The sequence below is a fragment of the Nasonia vitripennis genome, chromosome 1, assembly GCF_009193385.2.
Source record: "Nasonia vitripennis strain AsymCx chromosome 1, Nvit_psr_1.1, whole genome shotgun sequence".
Lineage (NCBI taxonomy): Eukaryota > Metazoa > Arthropoda > Insecta > Hymenoptera > Pteromalidae > Nasonia > Nasonia vitripennis.
In genome coordinates this window covers 11,093,138-11,116,208 of record NC_045757.1, presented here as the reverse complement: position 1 = coordinate 11,116,208, position 23,071 = coordinate 11,093,138, and the positions used below count along the sequence as shown (strand labels likewise).

General features: G+C 46.1%; 2 protein-coding genes across 6 annotated transcripts; both read left to right on the top strand.

Moving 5' to 3' along the window:
* The first annotated feature begins 1,221 nt into the window (after nt 1-1,221).
* LOC100113933 (tuftelin-interacting protein 11) lies at nt 1,222-5,344 on the top strand. 3 transcript variants are annotated; one of them, XM_032596216.1, is made up of 9 exons: nt 1,530-1,773; nt 1,844-1,916; nt 2,029-2,160; nt 2,422-2,608; nt 2,697-3,842; nt 3,931-4,127; nt 4,209-4,637; nt 4,718-4,866; nt 4,949-5,344. In XM_032596216.1, the coding sequence occupies exons 3-9, from the start codon at nt 2,052-2,054 to the stop codon at nt 5,198-5,200; spliced, it is 2,469 nt and encodes an 822-aa protein (XP_032452107.1). In that variant the 5' UTR covers nt 1,530-1,773; nt 1,844-1,916; nt 2,029-2,051; the 3' UTR covers nt 5,201-5,344. The 3 variants fall into 3 exon arrangements, with proteins under 3 accessions (XP_016836730.1, XP_032452107.1, XP_016836726.1); XM_016981241.3 differs by lacking the exons at nt 1,530-1,773; nt 1,844-1,916 and adding an exon at nt 1,222-1,410; XM_016981237.3 differs by lacking the exons at nt 1,530-1,773; nt 1,844-1,916 and having other exon boundaries at nt 1,924-2,160.
* On the top strand, nt 5,104-21,688 carry LOC100114177. Of its 3 annotated transcripts, none has more exons than XM_031923398.1 (4): nt 5,104-5,216; nt 17,702-17,936; nt 18,010-18,150; nt 18,242-21,688. In XM_031923398.1, the coding sequence occupies exons 2-4, from the start codon at nt 17,710-17,712 to the stop codon at nt 20,406-20,408; spliced, it is 2,535 nt and encodes an 844-aa protein (XP_031779258.1). In that variant the 5' UTR covers nt 5,104-5,216; nt 17,702-17,709; the 3' UTR covers nt 20,409-21,688. The 3 variants fall into 3 exon arrangements, with proteins under 3 accessions (XP_031779258.1, XP_008204391.1, XP_016836725.1); XM_008206169.4 differs by lacking the exon at nt 5,104-5,216 and adding an exon at nt 9,080-9,551; XM_016981236.3 differs by lacking the exon at nt 5,104-5,216 and adding an exon at nt 15,099-16,821.
* The last annotated feature ends 1,383 nt before the right edge of the window (nt 21,689-23,071 follow it).

Genomic DNA, 23,071 nt, shown 5'->3' with positions numbered 1-23,071 from the left:
TATATACACACCTATTTGCACGCTTATTTCAAAGAATTCAATAAAATTTTTTCTAAAAAACAAATAAAAACTCGAAAAAATACTCATCTAGTGGGCTTTACCGTGACCTTTGATAAATTCGTTTGTTATTCTGTAAGCAATATATAACGAAGGAATAAATATGCGATAATACGCAGGTATAATTTATGACACGTGTATCGTATATTATCTTATACGTATATTATCTTATAATTAAAATCAAATATTGTTTCCTAAATATGGTTTATACAAAATATCATGTTTTTGGAACACATAATTACAATACATGATTTTAGACAATTTTAGTATAGATTTTAGTACCTGATTTTAGCATATGATGATTCGAGACTATAAAATCATGTAATGAAATCATATACTAAATTTTATACATGAATATTTTCAACCGGTCTTCTTTTTAGCCGAACTAGCAAAGTTCAGCGCGCTACGCGCTCAGTTTTTTGTTGCCCGATTCGTTACTTGACCTCTAAAACTTTACTTAAAATTTTACAATCCTTTCTTTAAAAAGTGTCACGGGAAAAGTAAAGCCGCTGAAAATGCTAAATTCAAATTTCTGAACCAGAATGATTTGAAAATAATGATTTTATTGTTATAATTGAAATTACATTTTAAATTTTGGCGACATTTAACACAGATGTCGCTTCATAACCAATAAACTATGGCAACCAATCAGAATCACGTATTAAATGCTTCACAACAAATGCTTCAAAATATAGGCCATCGCTTTTTTTAGAGGGGATAATGGAATCGCGATGATACAGGTATTTGATATCTTTACCTGTATTGTAAATATGTGATGTTTCATAAGCTATATTGCATCAGCATGAAGAATATATATACACACACACATATATATATATATATATATATATATTTGATGGATGACGTACGATTCGCCCCTGCTTGAAAAAAATCCTGGCTAATAAATCCCATCGCTATAAATCAAAAGATGAAGGCACAGTTCGGAAATATTTTGGTTTTACGGCTAAAATAATTAAATAAGTCATCTGCATTTTCTTTTATCTTATTAATACACACTTTTTTATTTCATTTTTTATATTTTCAATATAATAGGTTGAAGGAAAATTTAAAGTAAATTCGGTTATTCCGTATAAGTATTTGCGCATGTAGAAAAAGTTGTATTGTATAACAGTTGACTCACATGTTTAACACAAGAATATGTTTAACCGCGTCTGTTTAGCAAAAATCGAAGAAGAAAAATATGCCTCTTTTAAAGTGGATACCGAGGTTCGGTGTTCTCGAAGTATCCTCAGATACGGCAGAGTTAATTCCGAATAGCAGCTTTTGAGCTAATAGGGATTTTCTGAGCGGATCCCCAGATACGGGGTTATTCCCCTCAGGCGTCAATACATTGTGAGTATAGAGTTATATTTACTGTATTTTTGTGTAGAGCTTGCGCGGTGTTTTTATTATAATTTAATTAATTTTTTCATCCCCATTTAAATATATACTGAGAATCTTGCGATTAGGTCTAACCGGCATAAAAAGTTTAGTCTTGAATAACATTTTCAAGATATCGCCACCCGTGAAATCTCTACTTCGTACGCATATAGTGCATACAAACCAAGTTCCGCATGAAACCCCAAAATTACAGAATCGGCTTTCAAAAATAAGGGATGGCGCTTACAAGTTCGCACTGTCGAACGATTCAACTCATCATATCCGATACAAACGTCCATCTCTATCAACAACTGAAATTTGCATTACCGAAACAAGGTTAAAAGTAAACAGTTTCGCTTTTGTGAGAACATTTCTATTTATGTACGCTTCGTTTGAATATTTGAAGATCCCGCCCCGCGTCGTGTCGCCATATCTTTATATATATATATATATCCTTGCGTTCGTAAAGACATCATCAGGTGTGTTCAAAATATAACCTACAATATTCGCCCCATCTTGCTTGCTCAGTCTCTGTCATCAGTGTCAAGTATTGAAGACGTTTCTCTGTGTAAAATTAATTATTTGTTACAGTGCAAAACTAATAATCTAGCACAATGTCGGACGAAGAAATGGAAAAATTCCAAATCTCAGATTATGATTTGGACAACGAGTTCAACATACATCGGCCTCGGCGAAAAATGAGTAAAAAGCAACAAATGTTGGGTAAGATATTAAAGTCATTGAACGTTATTTTCTATATCTGATGCTATATTGCTTCAATAGAAAAACTGCTACTGAATTTGTCTATTAATTAAAATACAAATTTTTAAGCTGCAAATGCTCAATTCATGGTACAAGTTGTCTTTTAAAAATTTAGTCATCATTTTTGGATGATATCGTGATCAATTACATTGCAAAAGCATATTTTCATATGTATCCTCTTGTGTGTACATTATTGTTAATGCCTTTTCTAATATCTTCTAGGTGTATGGGCTAGCGATAGTGACGAAGAAGTTGAAGCACGGCCAACTTTCAACAGAGCACCAAAGAGTCGAGGACCTGTAAATTTTGTAGCAGGAGGTATTCAACAAGCTGGACAGCCAAAAGAGAAAAAGGAAGAAGTCGAGGACGAAGAGGATGATGATAATATGAGGATAATGAATAGCTCAAGGTAAAAGATTGTTAAATAAAAAATTAAATTATTGAGAAAGAAAACTCAATTCCATTTTTTATTGTATGCATAACTCGTTTCATTTCAGTGAATCGGAAGAAGAAGCACCCAAAAGTCGAATTCAAAATAAGCAACATCTCAATTTTAATTTGGGCAACAACGATATTGCTGGATTGAGAAAAAAAAGAACACCTCTGAATTCAGATCTCATTAAATCAGGGATGGGCAGTTGGGAAGTACATACCAAAGGAATAGGGGCCAAATTGCTCCTTCAGATGGGTTTTGAACCAGGCAAAGGTCTGGGTAAGTCTTTGCAGGGTATAACTGCTCCTGTGGAAGCTAGATTGAGAAAAGGAAGAGGAGCCATTGGAGCGTATGGTCATGAAAAAGTACAAAAACTTGCTGACATTAAGTCAGCAGTTGAGGAAATAGAAGCAAAGAAATCGGGAAAACCTAGAACCGCACAGTGGAGAAAAGATAAGAGCGATAAGAAGCCATCAAATTATTCTTTTCGCAGTATAGATGAAGTACTGGAGGATGGGCGGTTAAAATCCAATAAAAAAGGCCCAACAATAAACACCGAAATAGTTAAATGTAAAGTAACTGATATGACTACTCCCGAACAGCGGACATTTAGCGGTTATCATAGTGCATTAGGGAAACGTCAGTTACTACCAGATGAAGAGATAGCTGAACCAGATAAAAAGTCAAAAGTTAATTTTGCATTGCCAGAGTTGCAACATAATTTAGACATGATAGTTGATTTATGTGAGCAAAACATCATACAAAATGATCGAAGAACAAAGCACCTTAGTGACAGAGTGGTATCTCTCGAAGCAGAGAAGGTTACATTGGAAAAGATAGTTGATCAACATGCTCAGTTGATTGGAACTTTAGAAAATGTCTTAGCCATGGTCAATAAACTATTAGATAGAAATAGTGAAATGACTTTGAAAGAGACAGCTGATGCATTTAAGATTATGCAAGAGAGGCATTACGAAGAATACAAAGCCTATGATTTGGGTGAATTGGCATGCAGTTTTATCGTTCCCAAATTCAAAGAACACCTTGCAACATGGAACCCCCTAACACAACCAAAATTACCACTAGCATTATTCAAAGAATGGAAGGATATATTGGAATATGGTCGACTCAATCATCATACAAGGTCGATGAATCCATATGATCAACTCGTATGGAACGCATGGATGCCCTCGGTTAGGGGTGCCATACAGTGAGTATTTCTATCTTCATTTATTCACGTGCCTTGATAAGTGTTAAGCTAGTTATAATTTATCTGATTTATATGAATTTGTTTTCAGGAATTGGGCTTGCAGACAACCAGATAATCTTATTGATTTGTTAGAGCTCTGGATGCCATTACTTCCATCATGGATCTTAGATAATCTATTAGACATGATGATTCTACCAAAACTTACTCTTGATGTAGAACAGTGGAATCCAGTAACAGACACCGTTCCAATCCATACTTGGATTCATCCATGGTTACCTTTGATGAGTAAGTTTGACTTGACTGTTTTGCTGAATAAGCGCGTAAAAATTACTAGAATGGTATTAATTTTCTGTTCAAACTTTTCAGGGCACAGAATGGACACTCTAATATACCCCGTGATCAGAAGAAAGCTTGGATCTGCTCTTGGTGCGTGGCATCCGTCGGATAATTCCGCCAGACAGATGCTGCAGCCATGGTCTCAAGTTTTTGCGAGAGGCGACATGGACGCTTTCCTTGTAAAAAATATTCTACCAAAGCTGCAGATCGCGCTTTCTGAATTGATAATAAATCCTCACCAGCAGCATCTGGATCAATGGGAGTGGGTTTATGACTGGAAAGATTTGATTCCGATTCACATAATGGCCTCGTTATTGGATAAATTCTTCTTCCCCAAGTGGTTGCAAGTTTTGGGTTTGTGGTTGAATCACTCTCCAAACTATGAGCAAGTGACTAATTGGTACACGGGATGGAAGGGCATGCTAAGTGATAAATTACTTGCTGAACCGATAATTAAAGGTAAAAATAATAAAAGCTTTAAAAATTCAATTAAGTCAGAACATCGAGCTATAATAACGATGTATATAATTCGTCTGCAGATCACTTCAGGAAAGCACTGGAAATGATGAATAGAGCAGTCACTGTATCTCAGGGACTTCAACCTGGTTCGGTAGAACAAGTATCGTATTTGATGACGTTGGAGCGTAGTCAACCACAGATGCCCCAAATTTCTCAGCCAAGGATAGAGGTAAGGCGGAAATCCGATAATAAATTTTTTCGGGCTTCAAGCAATTGACGATCCAATCACTAAAACGATCTTGCATTTGCAGAGACTGGCCGAGGCCGTCAGGATTGCTTCGGAAATCCCGCAAGGATTCAAGGATCTCGTGCAGAAGAAGTGCGAAGAAAGGGGCATTCTCTTTATGCCACTCGCAAACAGGTACCGCGAGGGCAAACAAATCTACAAAGTCGGCAACGTGCAAGCCTACATCGACAGCAACATCCTCTTCGTCTGCCATAACGGAGTCACATGGATACCGACGAATCTTAATACCATGTTAGACACCGCCGAAATGGGCTGAATCCTAGTTGTCTGATGTAAATTTATTGTAATATAAAATCTAATCTTAAGGACGCCCGTATTGCTATAATTGTACATATATAAGTATCGTATAACGTGGAATCGCCGAAAATTTTTGTAATAAAATAACTAACGTACGAAAGAATTCTTCGCAGTCACTGTAGCGACCAATTACAACCGCGATTTCGAGTTTCGCGCCGCGGTGCGCTTAAAGGTACGAGCATGAGTTTAATGCAGCGCTTAAGCGTCGATCGCGGACCAGTATCAGGCGAAGTTGAAAGTGCGTAGGCGACGGGTTCCGGTTATACAGCCGTATCGCGCGCGCCCGAACGTATGTACATGCGCTCGCGAACTCGGCGAAGGTGCAGCTCGAGACCTTAACTCGACTTGCGGGAAAGTTTGCTCGAGTCGATCGTTCTATTCAAATTTTCCCGACGACAAGGCGATACAAGTTCGCGATATTCCATCGATATACTGTAAGCGCATTAAAGGTGGAAGGAGCTATCGCTGTCTTGCGATGACTAATAACTCAGCGAACGAGTCAGGACAGCTCCAAATCTAATGAGCGCAAAAAATTGAGAAAACTGAGTGATTGATCGCTCATTCTTATTAATTTGTGTAACCGTTGTCTCTCGTATGTGTGTGTATGTGTCTTACGAGTCAGGCCACACGTCTCACGCTCGCCTACGCGTTTTGCTCGGGGCATCGCGCGACTCTCGACGCTTTGACAAATTCGAACGACGCGTTATAGCGCCATATGCGTGCGTCGCTCGTTACACAAATCTCGGATTTTTCTGACGTTTAAATGATCGCGCGGTTGATGCGTAAATTGCTTTCTTGCGAATCCATAAGCTGTAATCGCGTCATGCTTCCGAGAAAGGATGTCGCGTGGATTCGTTAATTTATCGGGGACACAGAGCGAGATTTTAGAATTGCACTTTGTCGTGAATGTGTGTTCAGCGGACAACTTGAATCGTAAGCGATTATGACGACGCTGGTATTGATCTTCTTAGTAAGGATATAAGTGTGTGTGTTTCTTTTTAACTGAATAATGTACGAGATGACCATGGAATTAATCGTTCGAGTCCGAATATGGCACGAACTTCTCATCTCCTCTAGAAAATACACCTAAGATTTCGTAGTTATATATAGCTATTCGACGCAATAATGAAAAGCAACGAATCCCAAATGAGATTGTTCGTCAGCGAGCCTAATTAAAATTATCGATGTACACAGCGCGTATAGAAAGGAGAAAGAGATCGCTTATGAAAATTTTGCAGAGAGCCATATCTCATGCATGCACAAGATGATTATTAGCATTCATGCGCGAGAACGGGACGAGAGTAGACGCGGGGAATGAAAAGTTGTAGTGCGTATATAGGAGAGAGCCGCGAGCGCGAGAAGGCATCTCATGTGTTATATGAAAGAACGTTAGGATACAGATTCGCGTGGGATTGGAATGTTTGGGTGCGATCGTTTTTTTTGCCGGGCATATGTACTTGGCCACAGATATATCCATACAGCGTTTTATTATTGCGCGCGCTTGTCGACTGTTGCGTCGCTCGATACTTCGTACCGCTTTTGGAATATTTTGACGATTCGCCGGTTTTTACGACGCTTTTCAATTCGCTCCCGCTCTTCGAGCTTTAATAACCGTTGCTCTTGCGCTGCGCGCGACGATTTTTTTAAATCGGGCACACGCGCGACTTTTACCGTTTTACAATCGAAGCTTGTACGATGATATCGAATCTCTGATTTCAGGCCGCATCTAAACGTCTCTGGAAAAGATCGTGAAAGCCCAATCCACGAGACCGCTAATTAAAGCCGAACCAAACTCCCGGACAATTTTCTCATGACAGTATACGTAATCGCCGTTTCCTCGGAACGCATTGCCAGACGCGGTGTCTCGCGCGAACCTATATTCACATATAATGCGGCGCGCATTGCGTACTTACCTTCGCGTGTACTGCACATAGTGGGTATATGTATACAGTGCGGGTACCGAGCAAAGCCGCGAACTATCGTAACTTGGAAAACGTGGGCGTCGCGAGAGCTGCTTGTCTCGCCTGGCGCATGTGCATATGTGTGTATGTGCGTGTAAGAGCGAAGGAGAGGCTGTGTGTATGTAACCGCTGCGGATATCGAGAAAGAGAGACGATTTTTTGAGAACTGACACGAGAGCGTTTCGCAAACCGAGCGCGCGGAGAGTTAATTGGAGACTTTATGAATTCGCGCGGGCTATGATTTAAATGCCCTTCTTAACGCTTTCGATGTAAGACTATACTTTTCTACTACTTATATATAGTGTCCAGCATTGTATTGTGCCCATTGTCGATATGATTGTCTATTTGAGCAGCACTTCAAAGTTCCAATATCAGGTCAGCGTTAGCCGAACACAAACTTCCCCAAATTGATAAGCCGAGCAACATCCTATTGTCTCGCAACACAATAACAGGAACGTAATATCAACGCGCATACGCATATATAGAGAGCCAAAGCGACTCGTCTTCAACTCTCCTTCGAGGGAGCAGCGCGCGAGTTTGCTTTAAACTGGCGAACCGCAGCCAGTCAAGTGGTCATCAGCCACACACACATATACACTTGCACGATGGCAGCCTCGTCTTTTGTTGTTCTTGGGGGGGCATAATGCGAGAACGCCTCCCAGAGAGAAATGCTGCTGCACCGGCTGCAGTGCTCTCAGCAGACTCCGTACGCCCACGCACTTCCCCTCTCTCGTGATTTTTGCGCTTCGCTCGAACGCGTTATGTATATATCTCTCTGCGCGAGCACGTCGCTGTTTGTATAAATGCTGTGGGAACGAGGATGTGTACAGCCCGATGGACATGATTATAACGATCTGAAAATCGGTAGCTTTGCAATCGACTCACAAAAATTTAATTATAGAGTGTACGAAAAATCGAGCGATCGAGCCAAAATAAAAAAAAAATCCTTACAGCCAACCGATAGCGGACGTGACATAACGAACAACGACCGGCGATAGCATGAATGAATTTCGTAAAAAGAAAACGTCGACGTTCGGCGGCGATAAACCGAGTGATAGACAGTGACACTGCGCAACGCGTGTCTGTCCTTCCTCTCACTGATGCTCGCATCCGAAAAAGTATGCGTCATCTTTAAGTGGTTCAGCACGAATTCGGTCATAGTCGGGACCGCCCACGCGTGTCCTGCCTCGCTCTCATGCCGCATCTGTCGAAAGATCGACAAGCTGCGCGTTTCCTCGCGCGCGACTCTCTGCTCCGTGTGCGTCGTAGTCTCTCGCGGGCATATACACATTATATTCTCCGCGATGGTGTAACGGTATTCGATGAGCTGGACAGGCTCGAGAGGTGTTTTGATTTTTTCGCTGCGAGCTTTCGAACGAATGCCTTTTTCGCGCTCGGCAGTAGTGTGCGCGTGTGTTTATACAAGATCGGCTTTTACGATTGCCTTAAATTTTGGAAACGTCGGCTTTCGCCGCTCGAGCCGGAGGATAATATAATGCGGGATATAAAACGAGCGAGGATCATTCTTGCGGCGATGCGCATCGCTCGCCAGAGCTCCGAGAGGAATTTTATCTGTGACTGTTTGAGCAGATGGGCCGTCGGAGGATGTCTGATGAATGTTTCGACGCTGCAGCTCTCTCGTGACTATTTTTGAATGACGATTTTGTCCTATGTATAAAAACTCTCTTCATAATACGCGATAGTCTGCGCTGCACGCGGCTATATCTTGTACCGATGCAGCCCTGCATAAGAGCCGAGCGCCGGAGGAATGACGCAAAGTTAAAAATCGTAATGAATGAAGTGCCCCCTCTCTCCCTTGAGTCTCTCGCCGGCGGTCCTCTCCTCCTCGTCATCCGAGTCTCTCCGAGCGTCGACGAAGCCGGACGAATAGTCACATTCGAATCGTGCTCTCGAGTGCGCGCGCAAGCGAGGCGAGCGAGCGCGAAATGCAGCGACGCCGCCCCATTCAACTTCGTGCCCTTCTCCTGCGCTCATCGCCAGCGCCGCGCTTCTCCCGCGAACTTTGACACCACTTGTATAAGTCTACATACACCCTTGATCGATGATCGTCTGATGTATACTCGACTTTGCATAGATATCGTTACGCTCAGTGATACGGATAATTAGTGCAGTGACATACGATATACACACGCGACTCGCGTTCTCGAGAGAGAGCGAGAGAGAGAGAGAGAGACTGCGCCACGTGACGAGCAGTGTTTTTGTATATACTTACGTAAAGGAGTGTGCGCGCAGCTGTAGATGAGCGGCAGCCGAATGAGACCGGACTCATCCGCGGCCGCAGCCTCCTCCTGCAGTGGCCCGAGGCTCGTTATGGATTCCAAACTCATGGTGAGAGAGAGAGAGAGAGAGAGAGAGAGAGAGAGAGCGCGCGCTTCCTCTCCGATAAGCGATTATAATGTACGTCGACTGTGTCTTTCGGTCAACTCGCCGCGATGACTCGCTATATGTGCGCTATTACTCACGGGTCACTCGAGGCTATATGCGCAACTCGAAGGAGAACAAAAATTGCTCGAGATCCGGAACATGCAAATCGTACAATATATATGAAAGCCGCGCTTATATACGCAGTGGCTTATCTCGCGAGTGACATCTGAAAAACGCATAGTAGAGTCAATGCGCGGAGCGCAATTTAGCCGCGCGCGCGCAGCTCTCTCGAAGTGCAATTGATTAAATCGCTCTACGCTCGCGCGCTTACAACAAATGTCGTGTATATATACAAAAGCGGCTCTCGCGCTTATGATTAATCGCCGTAAGGCTATCGCGAGATGCGCATCTTCGACGGCTGCATATTGCGCGATTCAGGCCATAAAGCGAATACGCGAGATTTAATGCGCTATTGTGTGGGGAGAGGGATATAATATATATCGAAAATATTGGCTTTTCGCCGTTTCACTGTACTATATACGCGTCCGGAGCAGAGGAACAATATTATCGTTGGCCTTAATACACTCGCAATTCGCTCGTTTGCCGCGCGCAAGTCACCCATTCGTTTAATGACATTATGCTACATTACCGGAGAGAATATAACCGTCCTTATACGGCAGTGCGCATAAGCGTATATGAAATAGCAATAGAAAAATCGGATTATATTTTCCGTTTCATACTACATTATTACGCGCATAAAATTGTAAAGCGCGAGAAATATTGAAATTTCATTATAGGCGCGCGCGCGTGTAGCCGAGAAGTACATAAAGTGCTTTTCGCCAGACGCGATTTTTTATTAACCGGTATCATTATGTATAGGCGCGTACGCCTTCCGGTCGCTCGCGCGCTGGGAGAGCTGAGCCGCAGCAGCTGCAGGCTAGATTGTTCAAGATTAAATGTAAAAGGAAAAATCCCGAGCGCGCCGTGTATGGCTGACTGGCTTATGAGCGTGAATATAAAGACAGAAACTGGAAATATAGATTAAAACTCGACGCGAACGGCCCCGCGCGATCGCTTTGCCTTTATTTCTCTCTTCCTTTGCCTGGGAAATGGCTGCTTGCAGAGCGAGTTATCTCGGATGAATTGACTTTCGGAGGATTATTAATGACTCTTATAGAGGTGGTGGTGAGATCGCGGCACAGTATAACCGTCGACACTTTTAAGGCTTATAAGTATGATCGTAAGCGATGGAGTGTAATAGCACACGCGCGGGTATATGGTTGGACGATTTGAGAATCGGATAATTCGCGGTTATTAAGCTAGAATTCAATCACAGGTATGAGGAGAGAGAGAGAGAGAGAGGAGATGATTGTTGTATTCGTATAACATAATGCTATACGCACTTTTGCAATTAGTCGCAATTGCGCACATGCAATACAATGCTATCGTGAAATATATAAATTCACATGATATACACATGTACATAACGCTACATGCGCAGGATACAATAATGAATGGGCAAACGACTAATCTGTAGCTATAAGCTACTATCCGCGCAGCGCGACTTATTTTTCCAGTCCGGAATAAATTAGTGCGGGATTTATCTTGATCTAGCCTTATTGAGAAACTTACGAAATTATGAGGTGAAACTTTTTGCTTCTACGTATGTATAATGTCAGGCCAAGCTCGTTATATTATTTTTTTTTTCTTCTCCTTTTCCGATATTGATTTCTCGTACAGCCGATTAATCTTGATATCGCGCAATGAATGCTAAAAAGCTTGAATACCAAATGCTCCGGTTCAAGAGAGAGCGGTAAATCCAAGATTTGAAATCTCGTTTCTCCTGGAAATCGTTGTACATTTCGTGCAGGCGATCGCTCGGCTATATGCTCGTCATTATACACGCGATCATTGTCGTCGTCGATGGTAAGCTAACACACACACACATACACACTACACGCGCGAAGCCTCATTATAAAGTCGCTTTTGCAACGATTTTTTCCGGTTGTGGAAAGTACGACACTCCGCGCGACCTCGGCTCGAGAGCCGTGTGTGCGCGCGTATAGGTACACACGCAATCGTTATTGCCTACTTGTCGGAATATGTACGCGTACAGTTGGTATAGTGCCGGAACTCTCACGTTATGTCCCACCTCGTGTACGCATCCGTTTCGCGTATGAGAGTATCGCAGCGCCGCGTCGTCTTGCCGATTTCGATAATTTCCGAGAGCACGCAAGAAGAGCGCGCGATTTTCATACCGCTTCGAAGGTAATTCACAGAAGCTCAGCTCACTCCGAGAACTTTTAGTTGCAGCGTTGTGCCGCTTGTCCAAGAAAAACATCGGCGTCTCGCTCCTCACGCGCGTATAGACAGCCGATCCCTCGAAGTATATACAGCCCCCGAGAATTAACGATTAGAGCTGTGTGTTTGACATGAATTCAGCGCAGCGTTATATACATCGCGAGACAGGCTCACCGATCGTCATTAAGCCCCCTCGCAAAGTTCCATTAAATCCGGAGTTTTTCCAACAGCCGCTGTACGACCGGTATATTGATATGATGCGCGACGACGTCGATCTCGTTATAAGAAGAACTCGGCGCCGGGAAATCGCGTGCGTCGCGCCGGGGAATGTTCGTAAGTTATACCAGCCGCTTCCTTTTTCGCAGCGAGCTAGATCCGCTCTTATGCAGCAGCTCCTCCTTACATCTCTGTGTATATATCTGTATTACGGCTTCGGAATATCTCGCCGGCTGTTGGGAAAAGGGCTGAATTTTTTCGACGGATTTTTCTTTAATTGCCCGCGCCGAGCGATCGACTTGCCTCGAACTTGTATATAGATAGTCAGTGCATTCACGATAACTTTGCTTATCGCGACTCATTCCGAGCAAAGAAAACTATTATCTCGTCGACAACCCATAACTCGCGGTGTATCTTTCGAGCTCCCAAACATTGTGGAAACGTTGAAAAAATTAACGAATAAGACTGCACTAGTGAAAGGACGGCTGCGCATTCGGTGTAGTGCAGGAGAAGCAGAGCTCGCGCGCAGCGTTTTGATGAATGAAACTCTCGGCTGCGGGTGGAGAGACGCGGTGAGAGGAGGGGAAAGTACGCACGACGGTAGGGAGAGGAGAACCGGTATAATACGCGTCGAATTCCCTTCTGAATGAAATCGATTCAGCGCGGCGATGCCCCATTCTTAAGACTCACTTTTTTCGCACTTGCGATCAAGCACTCGCTTTTTATGCAACAGCCATTCAGGCTTTCCGCATAACGACGGATTTTATCATTCAATTAAACATCAGCTTTCCTTTTTACCGATCGACGGCGTAATATAGCCGCATTCCCATTTGATGAATAAAATAGAGCGAAACTTTTCGCGAATACGTTTGCGACAGTGTCACTCGACTCTATACAGGCACTCTGGGCTGCAGATAGACGCGTGGGTGCCCGAGGAGGGCATACTGAGCGGCAACAAACCTCACGCAGCCGGCGGTATATTTTCGTTCCAACCTAATTCAGCAGTTCTAGAGTTACGCCGAGTTTTGTCGAAGGCGAGCGGAGCTTTCCCAAAAATAAAATCTAGCGCGGACCCGCATCTTATACGCGCACCTATATACTCGCGCGCGAAATTGAATATGACGGATAGTCCGAACGAGCCTCTTTTCATCCCGCGACAAACTTATCTATTAATAAACGATGTAAAAGCGAGCCTCGCCGACGGCTTTGTTTACGCGGCTCGCGGTCGCGATAAAAGAGTGTGCGTATAATCAACACACGTATAGTATATGATACACCGATCGCAGCAGGCGATTGGAGGAGGAGAGTCGCGGAATAGAGGCGTAGAAAGGCGCTTCGGCCTGGCGAAAGGGGGTAAAGTAGGTGGAGAGAATGCGAGGGAAGGGGGCACCGAGACAACTCACCTCTGGCCAATCGACTATGTCTTTTCCCCCCGGCGTGTGTATAACCTGCATCCGCGATGCATGTATATATAGCAATGCGTACCTCTCTTTTTTCCCTGCGTTTTACCGATTCCACGCGTCTTACTCTTCGACGTTTATTTGGAACAATGTATAACCGGGCGCGTAGGCGAGGAAATTGAGCTTTCTCTCCGCATCGTATAAATGCCGATTATTTTCATTTCTTCTCTTTCGGGCATTTCTCGATTCCGAAGAAAAAGAACGCGCGCATATTAATTATCTTCCCGTTTCGTAAACGACAGGAAGCTGCGCCCGTCGTATACTGGCTTTCTTCGAATATAACGCATACGACGAGATCTTATGACGTTTATAATCAGACCTGTTTTGCGTCGTGGTGTACCGTGGCGGTAAGTAGTCTTGTAGTCGCGAGCTCGTGCGTTGCTCAATTTTAGCGGATTATTATACATGTTGAAATTTTTGCGTTGGGGCGAAATCCGAGAGTTGAGCAATTTCGCGCTTGCTCTCGGTTTTGGTCTATTTTTTTGTTCTCTCATCTTTGAGTTTTCTCTCTCACGGACGTCGCGAATGCTAATGAAGTGCGTGCAGTAGTGTAGCAGCCTGCGCTTATGAGACGGTTAAAAAAATGTCAATGCTAACGACAATTTACGCTCTTTTTTTATGAACTCCGGGACGACTTTTACGAGCTAAGTGTATATTTTCTCCGCCTCGAGAGTAGTACACATTTTATATCGAATCCGATGTGCACGGCCCTCTGTTCGAGGTGAAATGATGATCTCTTGCGCATTATATGCGAACTGAGAGAGAGAGAGAACGTCCGTGAGAGAGCAACAATGGCGCGAAAAGTGTCTCTTTGCCTCGTGAGCAACGCAGAAACCAAGCTCCGAGGCGTGTTCTTTATTATATTCCTTATATGTCAACCAGCCGACGCCCACTCGGCCTCACCATTTTCATTGACTGTTGGCTATACATACGTGTGTGTGTGTATACGTCGATGATTGCATGTGTATGTGGATAATATAGGCGCTTTCGAGTTTTTTGAGTCTCGAAATTTTTTGTGTCACGCCTCGATATCTTATCTGGAGATTGCTTATTTATTTGTTAGCGCAGTATTTTATACTGGAAAAAATTATCTTAATTTATAACCGAGGTAGGAAACTGTGCAGGATACAATCTGTTAAATTATTTTTTTAGTTTACAATGTTTCGATGACAATTGGTTACAATTCGAATGTGACAATGTAATTAATTGATTGGCTTCGCATTCATTCAGTTTTTCTCTATTTTAAAACTGCTTTATATATTTACAAATTTTGCAGTAATCTATTATAATATTTAAGTATCACCTGGTTTATCGAATCTTTGCAATTCATATGTATGCTTGGAGTTTTTTAATACAAAATTCGCATGTTTTATTTCTTGATCTTAAGCATATTGTAGCAGCTCAGCTGTAGACTGTCACCTGCATCTTTTTTGCTCATTTGTCAAGCTTTAGTAATACCTATCGCCATAGTCACTATTACGAAAACTTTTCGATTTCGATTATATACCTATAAGTATTGAATTAATATAAAGATAATTGTGTTGTTTTTTTTTTCATGCAAAGTTAGGAATTGTAACTTGCTGTTGTTAAATCATTCTTTTTCATCACCTGTTCGTTTATTTGTTGATTGTTATCTTGTCGTTTATTGAGGGCGAAAAAAATTTGATGCTGTTGCAATTACCTGATGTAAGACTGTTTACGTGACACCAGGGCTGTCATATAGAATCTAAAATATTTGTAGCGCCTATACTGCAGTAAAATATTCTCTTCATTTCGCGCCATAACAAACAAACAGATAAAATGAAAATTTCATAATAGGGTTTTAAAACCAACGAAATTCCATAAAGAGCTTCGTATTATATAGAGCCGCAGCCTTTTAAAAGAATTCCAATCGATCTTAAAAAAATAAAAAGAAATCATTTTGCAACCAACTATATAACAACTCGTCCTCGCGTAATCCACAAAAACCTCGCACCCTCGCCACGCCCTTATGCAAAAACTACAAAAACAACGTACACACGCACACACGCGTGCACGTCCCACCACGGACACGCAGAAGCGCAGTATAGAGCGTCAGCCGGCGAGACGCGGGAATGCCGTTTAAATATATACAGCTCAGGTTGGGCAGAGAGAGAAAGAGAGGCGCGAGCATCAGTATAACGATGAAGCAGAGGTGTCGGCCGCAAGCGCGCGTGCATGCAAGCCGAGGAAGAGCCGCCGTCCTCGAGTTTAGCATCTCGCGCGCGCGCATCTCCCAATATGGAGCAATCTCGGATTTCCATTCGTCCAAATCGAGAATATCCGCCCGCGCGCCAGCGCTCACGCCTCCCGCGGCTTATGTATACACTAATTCTTTCATAATAACTCGCTACTTCATTGCTGCTGCTGGCCGTGCGCGTATAGCTGTATCGGGCGATGTTGACGGCCGGAGGGATGGAAGATTGTATTTTGAGCGTTAATTTGGAACTTCGGCGCGGGACGGGTTATTTTCGTTCGGGACATGGGAGATTTTTATTTGGCTCGATTGAACTGGCTATTATACACTAAGACGTTAGACTTCACGACCGCAAAAGAGTCGAAAAATTTTCCAAAACAAAAGCTCCGCACTAATCAAGTCATCGTCCCTGATATCCGAAATCTCAACTCGCACGTACGCTCACCGATGTGCTCTGTACAGCGCATCAGGTTCTCAAGTTACACCTCCCCGCTCTGTACCACACAGCGTTCGCGCACATCGAAGCGCGCGAGCGCTGCAAGCTTTCTTCCTTTTTAAGCTCATATTTCCAACTTCCAATTTGGTCGTCCGAAAATAAATCGGCGCGCGCGCGCGCGCCACGTGAGTATAGAGATAGACGCGCGCGCGCGCGCGCACGTATACACGGTTCAAAATTCCACTTTCCCCACCCCCGCTCAACACGGCGCTTTTCGCGCGTCTATTCGTGCGCGCGAGCGCGTTACACGCCTCCTCCTCCTCCGCTCGCGCGCGCGTTCAGTCGTCGTCGTGGAGCGCGACGGATCGGGATAGTTTTCGATCGGAATCGCTGCGGCCGTCTACTGTAGTGCGACGACGTGCATCAGAGGGTTGCGCGGAACATGTGCGGCCGGCCGATATGAGACAGCGAGGAGCCGAGTCTTCCTGAACGGGGGGAGAGGGACAGACAGCTGTGGGGCTACTTACGTATAGACTGTGCGCGATTTCAAGACGACCGCGAGTGCCACAGACTTCATGTTGCCGGAAAGCAAATTTCCCGTTACAGGTATATACCCATACCTACAAAAACACGATATTTTCGCTGTGTGTGATCAGATGAGCTGTGTTGATCTTAATATTCGGGCTCGACCAGCGCGCGATCTTGTTTCATTGGCAGCGTCAACGCGGCCGCGAGGCACTAACTCACACACGCGAGCTCGCACCTGACAGCTCAATTACGCCCGACAATTTCTTCGATTTATCGCACACCGCTGGCTCATCGAAAGCAAACAATAATCCGCGATTAAATTTCCTGCAGCTTTCGATCGCGAGGAAAGAGCTGTATGCACGTATGGTTATTTCTGAAATCGCCAAGAAGCGCGCTCGCGCGCGCTTTCGGCGGCAATTCGCCGGGTGGCGTAATCCCAAATACGGAGTGAGAAATTTGAGAGAGAACCGAAAATAGTGGCGCTACGCCAACTCCTCTAAAAATAGCCAAAAAATAAAATGTGTACTTACGCGCGCTCCCGCCGCCGCCGTCGCCTCGCTATATACTGCATCAATCCGAGCGCGCGCATATGTAAACTCTCCTGCGGAGCTTTAATCACCGCGACGTCCACCCGCGCCTCCCTTAATATGCTGCTTAAATTGATCGATGTTGGAAGCGCTGATGGTGATCGTGAGCTCTTGGCAGCAGAGTCCGGTTAAAAAAAGCTGTCGATTGGCCACTGGATGACAGCTCGCGAAGAGCAAGCAAATGAATTCATCGGGAGGGCGCTTTCACGAGTTCTCGGAAGCGTTGTTATTCTCTCGCGTCGTTGCGTAAACGCGACGAGCTGCTTCGCTGATTTGTTTTTCCGAGAAACTTTGATTTTCAATAACCAAATACTCTACTTTTTACCATACGAATATTAACGAAGGCGCTCATCGCGCGATCTGTTCTCCAGGGGGCATTATGCAAACTGAGGAAATCGTGCCCAGCGCACAGTCAACCGGCTTAGATGCGTCGTCGTCGGTGTCGGATCCCACTGGAAGCCTCTTTCAGCCTCAGCCGCAGCAGACGTCGTCGCCGATCCGATTCAGCCAACACATCCAGTACCCGATTCCCAGCCTCGTCAACATGGCAGTGAAGCAGGAGCCCCAGGAGGAGGACGAGCAGGGCAGGCAACCGAACGCGCTGAGGTGAATATACTACCAGGCTGAACATCGAGGTGTTTGAAAAGAAACTTAGACTCTAGCCTTCTTTCTCCCGTAGCCCGCAAACGGAGATCGGGGATGCGCAGTCGACCCCGGAGGACAGCCTGGCGAACCACAAGCGCGCCGATCAAGCCAGCCCCGAGTTCAACAGCCAGAGCCCGCAGACGCCTCAGCAGAACGGCTGCAAGAAACCGGCGAAGTAAGATGATATTTTGTTTACGCAATTAGCGGCGAGTATTATATTTAATAAAAAGCTATCCAGGACGTTCGTTACCATTCTTGCGTTGCAGTCGCGGCCGCAGGAAGTCCCGCTGGAAGCTCAAGTTCCACCACCAGGCCCTTCCCCCGGAGTATCTGGATCACTACGAGGCGGCCCTGGCCCAGGAGGCCGCGCTGAACTCCACGAGCGCAGCTCCGGTCGAGCCCCGCATCTCGAGCCCGGCACCGACGGCTCCGATGCCGGCCTTCGCCCCCGGGCCCGGTCCCGCGACCGACGTTCAGAGCTGGCTGCAGCGACTCGCCGCCATGCAGAACGAGATCTACGCCAAGCCGCTGCAAGTAGCGAACTTCTGCCAGACGACGGCCGCCAGTAGGAGATCCGTCATCACCTCGACGCAGTCGACGCAGCCGCCGCTTCCCTCCCACCCGGTCTTCGCTCATCACCCACATCACCATCAACCTTCGCAGCAGCAGCATCAGCTGCTGCAGCAGACTCTGCCAAACCACAGGAGCAACGTCCAGACCCAGCCCAGCCCCAGACCGCCGATGAAGTACTCGGACCTGCCCTACATGGGCGAGATCACGCTGGACAACAGCAAGCCCAGGAGAGGCAGGAAGCCCAAGAAGGCCGACATCTGCCACCTGATCTACAAGAACTACGGGACCATCCTGCCTGGAACCCCCGGGCTCGACGACAGGTCGAAGCTGCCGACGACGAGAGACAAGCTCGACCTGGCCAAGGACGCGGCCCAGCTGTCAACGCCGTACCAGCGGACGGACATCCAGAACAGGATCAGTAGTCTTCTGGAGAAGCGGCTGACGCAGGAGAGACGGGCCCTCGAGATCTCGGTGAACAACGCCTGCAGGGAGCAGGAGGAGCCGCTCAACCTCTGCATCAGGGACCTGAATCTTCTGAAGATCCGGCTCGGCGAGAAGCACGGCAGCGCCTACGGCTCCTACTACTCCAAGAGCGAGGGATCCAGCGACGCCGAGGACGTCGAGTACCTGGGCGCCCCGACGCAGGGCCACTCGGCCGAGGCCGGAATTCAGGCGGAAGTCAACGGCGAGCTCGGCGCTAGCGAGCAGCAGCTCAAGTCCATCAACCCCAACCACATGCACTACGGCGGCGAGGCGAACGAGGTGAACGGCAGCGGCGCCGACCTCCTCAACAACAACCACGAGCTGGCTGCCAAACCGAACCCCGGCTTCCTGTACTGGCCCAACGCCGGCGTCTTCATTCACCCGGTGGCCCTGCAGTCCCAGTTCCTGTACTACCAGAAGCTCGCTCAGGAGAAGGGTCTCGCGCCGCCGCAGCCACCGCCGCCAGAGCAGACGCCCAAGGAGCAGCGCATCGTGCCCAAGTCCATCTACTCGATGCTGGAGAGCCCGAAAACGCCCGTGCCCGTCCCGTCCACGGTGTCCCCCAGCCAGACCCCGCTGTCGCCGGAGACCAGCATTCCCCAGACTCCGTCGCCCAGACCGAAGCGCAACTCCACGAGCCAGGGCGGCCAGACGTCGAGCCTGCAGCAGCCGATGAAGCGCAAGCGCTCGGCCATCTTCATCCCGCCGATGCCCACGGAGAACAACAACAACCCGGCGACGGAGGTCAGCATCTGCAAGTTCAAGTTCACCGGCGGCGCCAAGCCCACGCTCCAGGAGAAGAAGAGCCTGTCGGTCGACTCGGGCGGCAACTTCCGCTACTACAGCGGCACCGGCGACAAGAGCATGCGCGGCTACGAGTTCTTCCCCCGAGAAGCCCTCCAGCAGCCGGCCAACCAGGCCGGGGGCTCCTCGGCCGCCGGAGCTTTCCTCACCGCGGCCGCCGAGAGGACTCCCCAGACGAGCTGTCCCAGAGTTTGCGGTATCCAGGACGATAGCCGGAGGAAGCGCAAGACCAGGAAGAGCATCCAGCGGGAGAAACTCGAGCAGACCTTCAAGGAGAAGGGCTTCCTCATCCAGACGCAGCAGCTCGAGTCTGCCGAGGGCGCGACCTACTGCAAGTTCCGGCAGCTGCGCAAGTTCACCAGGTACCTCTTCAGGAGCTGGAAGGACTACCTGCCCGGCAACGTGCGCGAGTTGACGGACTCGGGCGAGCCGGTCGCCGGCCTCAAGGACGCCGAGCAAGACGCAAGCGATCAGGCCCTGATGCCCGTCTCGCCTTTGCCCGTTTTGCCGAGCGGCGTAGAACTGCAGCCTGGAATGATGGACAACTCGCCGCCGAGCTTGCCGCTCAACTGATCCGGCGGCAAATTCAAATGTGGGCCGGACGAACGTTTCTTGTGTATAACTCGCATTTATAGCCCCCAAATGTTTGCCCGCGTGTTCGTGATTACACTGCGCTCGTCTTCTTTTTATTTATTTGTATTCGTTATACAATACACTCTGCCGCCGCAGCCGCTTATCGTTCGCGTACTTAATCGCCGTTATCATTGCCGTGTACATAATGAATTAACAAGAGCAAACGCGCGAGATTGTTGTAGTTTGTTAATAATTACGTAGTTGTACAAAGAGATACCCTTCGACATGCGGGGACGTTCGGGAGGAAAGTGTAAATTATACATGCATACGCGCGTGTATCCGAGTGATCGCGCTGCAGAACACGTGGACAGTGTCGAGAGAGATATAATACGTGTAACGTCGACACACACGAGTGCATTTCACGAGAATAGACTTGAAAATGCCGAGGATACGTCTTATCCGTCTCTTCGTTGCGTAATAGTACGCGCATATATACATATATACCTATTTAACGTGTAGCTTTGTGCCAAAGACAAGAGACTGCAGATTTTAAAGTTATGATATTATATACGTATAGGCACACGATGCGGTGAAACGCTCGTGACTTATATTCTGTAAATAAAATGTGTATAACGCAGCTGCCATGTGTAAAATACGAATATAATATTATTGTATAGCGCAGCACGTTGACACATCAGAGTCGACTTTTTTTGTAAATATTATATACGGTGCGATGCGTATAAGCGAGAGATCTTTGTTATGCTTCTTTATTTTTCGGGCAATATCATAACAGCCGCAACATTGTGTAACATATGCATTTGCGAACGAGTATGCGTGTGTATACCTATACCCATATATTTTTAACGCAATCGAGTGGCGATTTAAAGGTGATATAACGTATACGTGTGCGTGTACGAAAGACGCATACGTTCTGTCGCGTTGTGTGTATAGCTCGTAAAATAAACGCGGGACTGTGCACGATAACTTAACCGATGCTAATTTTCAATTTCGTCTAACGAGAGATCTAGTCTTTTATTTGTACTTTGTTAAATTTTCATCGAATATTGTATATCTTCACAGTGTATATAATCATACACGTCACTCACACACAGAGTGCATTCGAAGTTTGTATGTTTTTACGTACGAGAAATACACATAAACCGTGTAATAACTCATCATCGCGCGCAATTTTTTTTCAAAACAAAACGAGCCTATCGCGGCTCGACATTAAGACTATACTCGACACACTGGTTTGCAATAAATTTTACTAATATTTGAAATCGTAGACGTTCGCTCATTACCGAACTTTCCCTCTGTATATACACGCACACACGCGATCGAAGAGTAAGTATATACATATATAACACTCGGGCAAGAGTAGAGAGAAAGGAAGAGAGGATCCATGGGTCCCATTCATACATATACGCCCATTCAAGCTGCATCTCCTGTTCACCTTGAATACTTTTTTCACCGCCGCCGCTTCGGACCGCGCGCGCGCAGATAGCCATCTACAGTGCGTATACGTTTATTATACCTATATATCCGAATATAATCCGGTCCATTCTTTTGCTCCTGTTATACGTACGGAGGGAGTGAGAGCACTCTCGCAACTCTTTTTCGCCGTTAATTTATTTCATCGAACACTACACTACTCTGCACGCGCACAATACACAGCGCTAAGATTCTATTTCGATTCCAAGACTCTATATCGCGGCGGCAGTTTTTAAATTATTATCTCGACTCCGCGCAGGCTTTACCGCTCGCTCGCGCGCTAGACAAAGCTGCGCTTTCCAACACAATGAATGGTGTCGTTATTTTGACGCAGCGCGTCGAGGTATTTTTGCGCGGCTGTACGCTCGCAGATATGATGCATGAGACTGCCGCACAATGGGCGCATTTTACTTGGAAAGTGTATACCCGCGCCATATAACACGTCTGTAATAACAATAAAATTGACGTGCAAGTATATATATACTATACCTATACATAAAAGCACGTTTTTCAAGCTTCTATAAATACCGAGCCAATAATCTTCGCGTGAGGAAATTTCAAACGAGCAGCAGCAGCGTATAAATCTCGAAATCAGTCTCTCCCTCTCGCGGAGCAGCGGTGCGCGCTATCATTAATAATAAAAAAAGCAATTTCCGCTGCGCGTCTTACAAGCTCTCTCGGCCGGCGTGCGGGCCAGCTTATAATATACAAGCAGAGCCCGTGTTCCTCTTCTCGCGCTTGGTACAATGACTGCAGGTTTCCTAATACGGCCTGTCGAACCCGGAGCTGCCTCTTCTCCCCCCCCCCCAAAAAAAAAGAGAGACAAAAGAGTTTCGGACGATGCTGCATCCGCCGCTGCAGCAGCTGCCCGGGCTGATTTGCTCGCGTCATGCGCAAGCGCGAAGACGTGATCCATCGTCGTTGATATTATAGCGAGGCTTTTTTCTCGAGATTCGCCGATCAATTATTTTCTGCGACGCCGAGGGATCGGCAGACGCGGATTGAAAAGTTTTCAAGGCGCATATGGAATTGATTTTTCAGGGAAACTTTAATAAGCGGCCGACGAGGCAGTTAATATTAATACGATAGATAGCAGTATAAGGAAGAAAGCCTATAGGAAAAATCTGCGCCCAAGAGAAACACGGGGTATGAAGCAAGGCCAGACTCGAGAG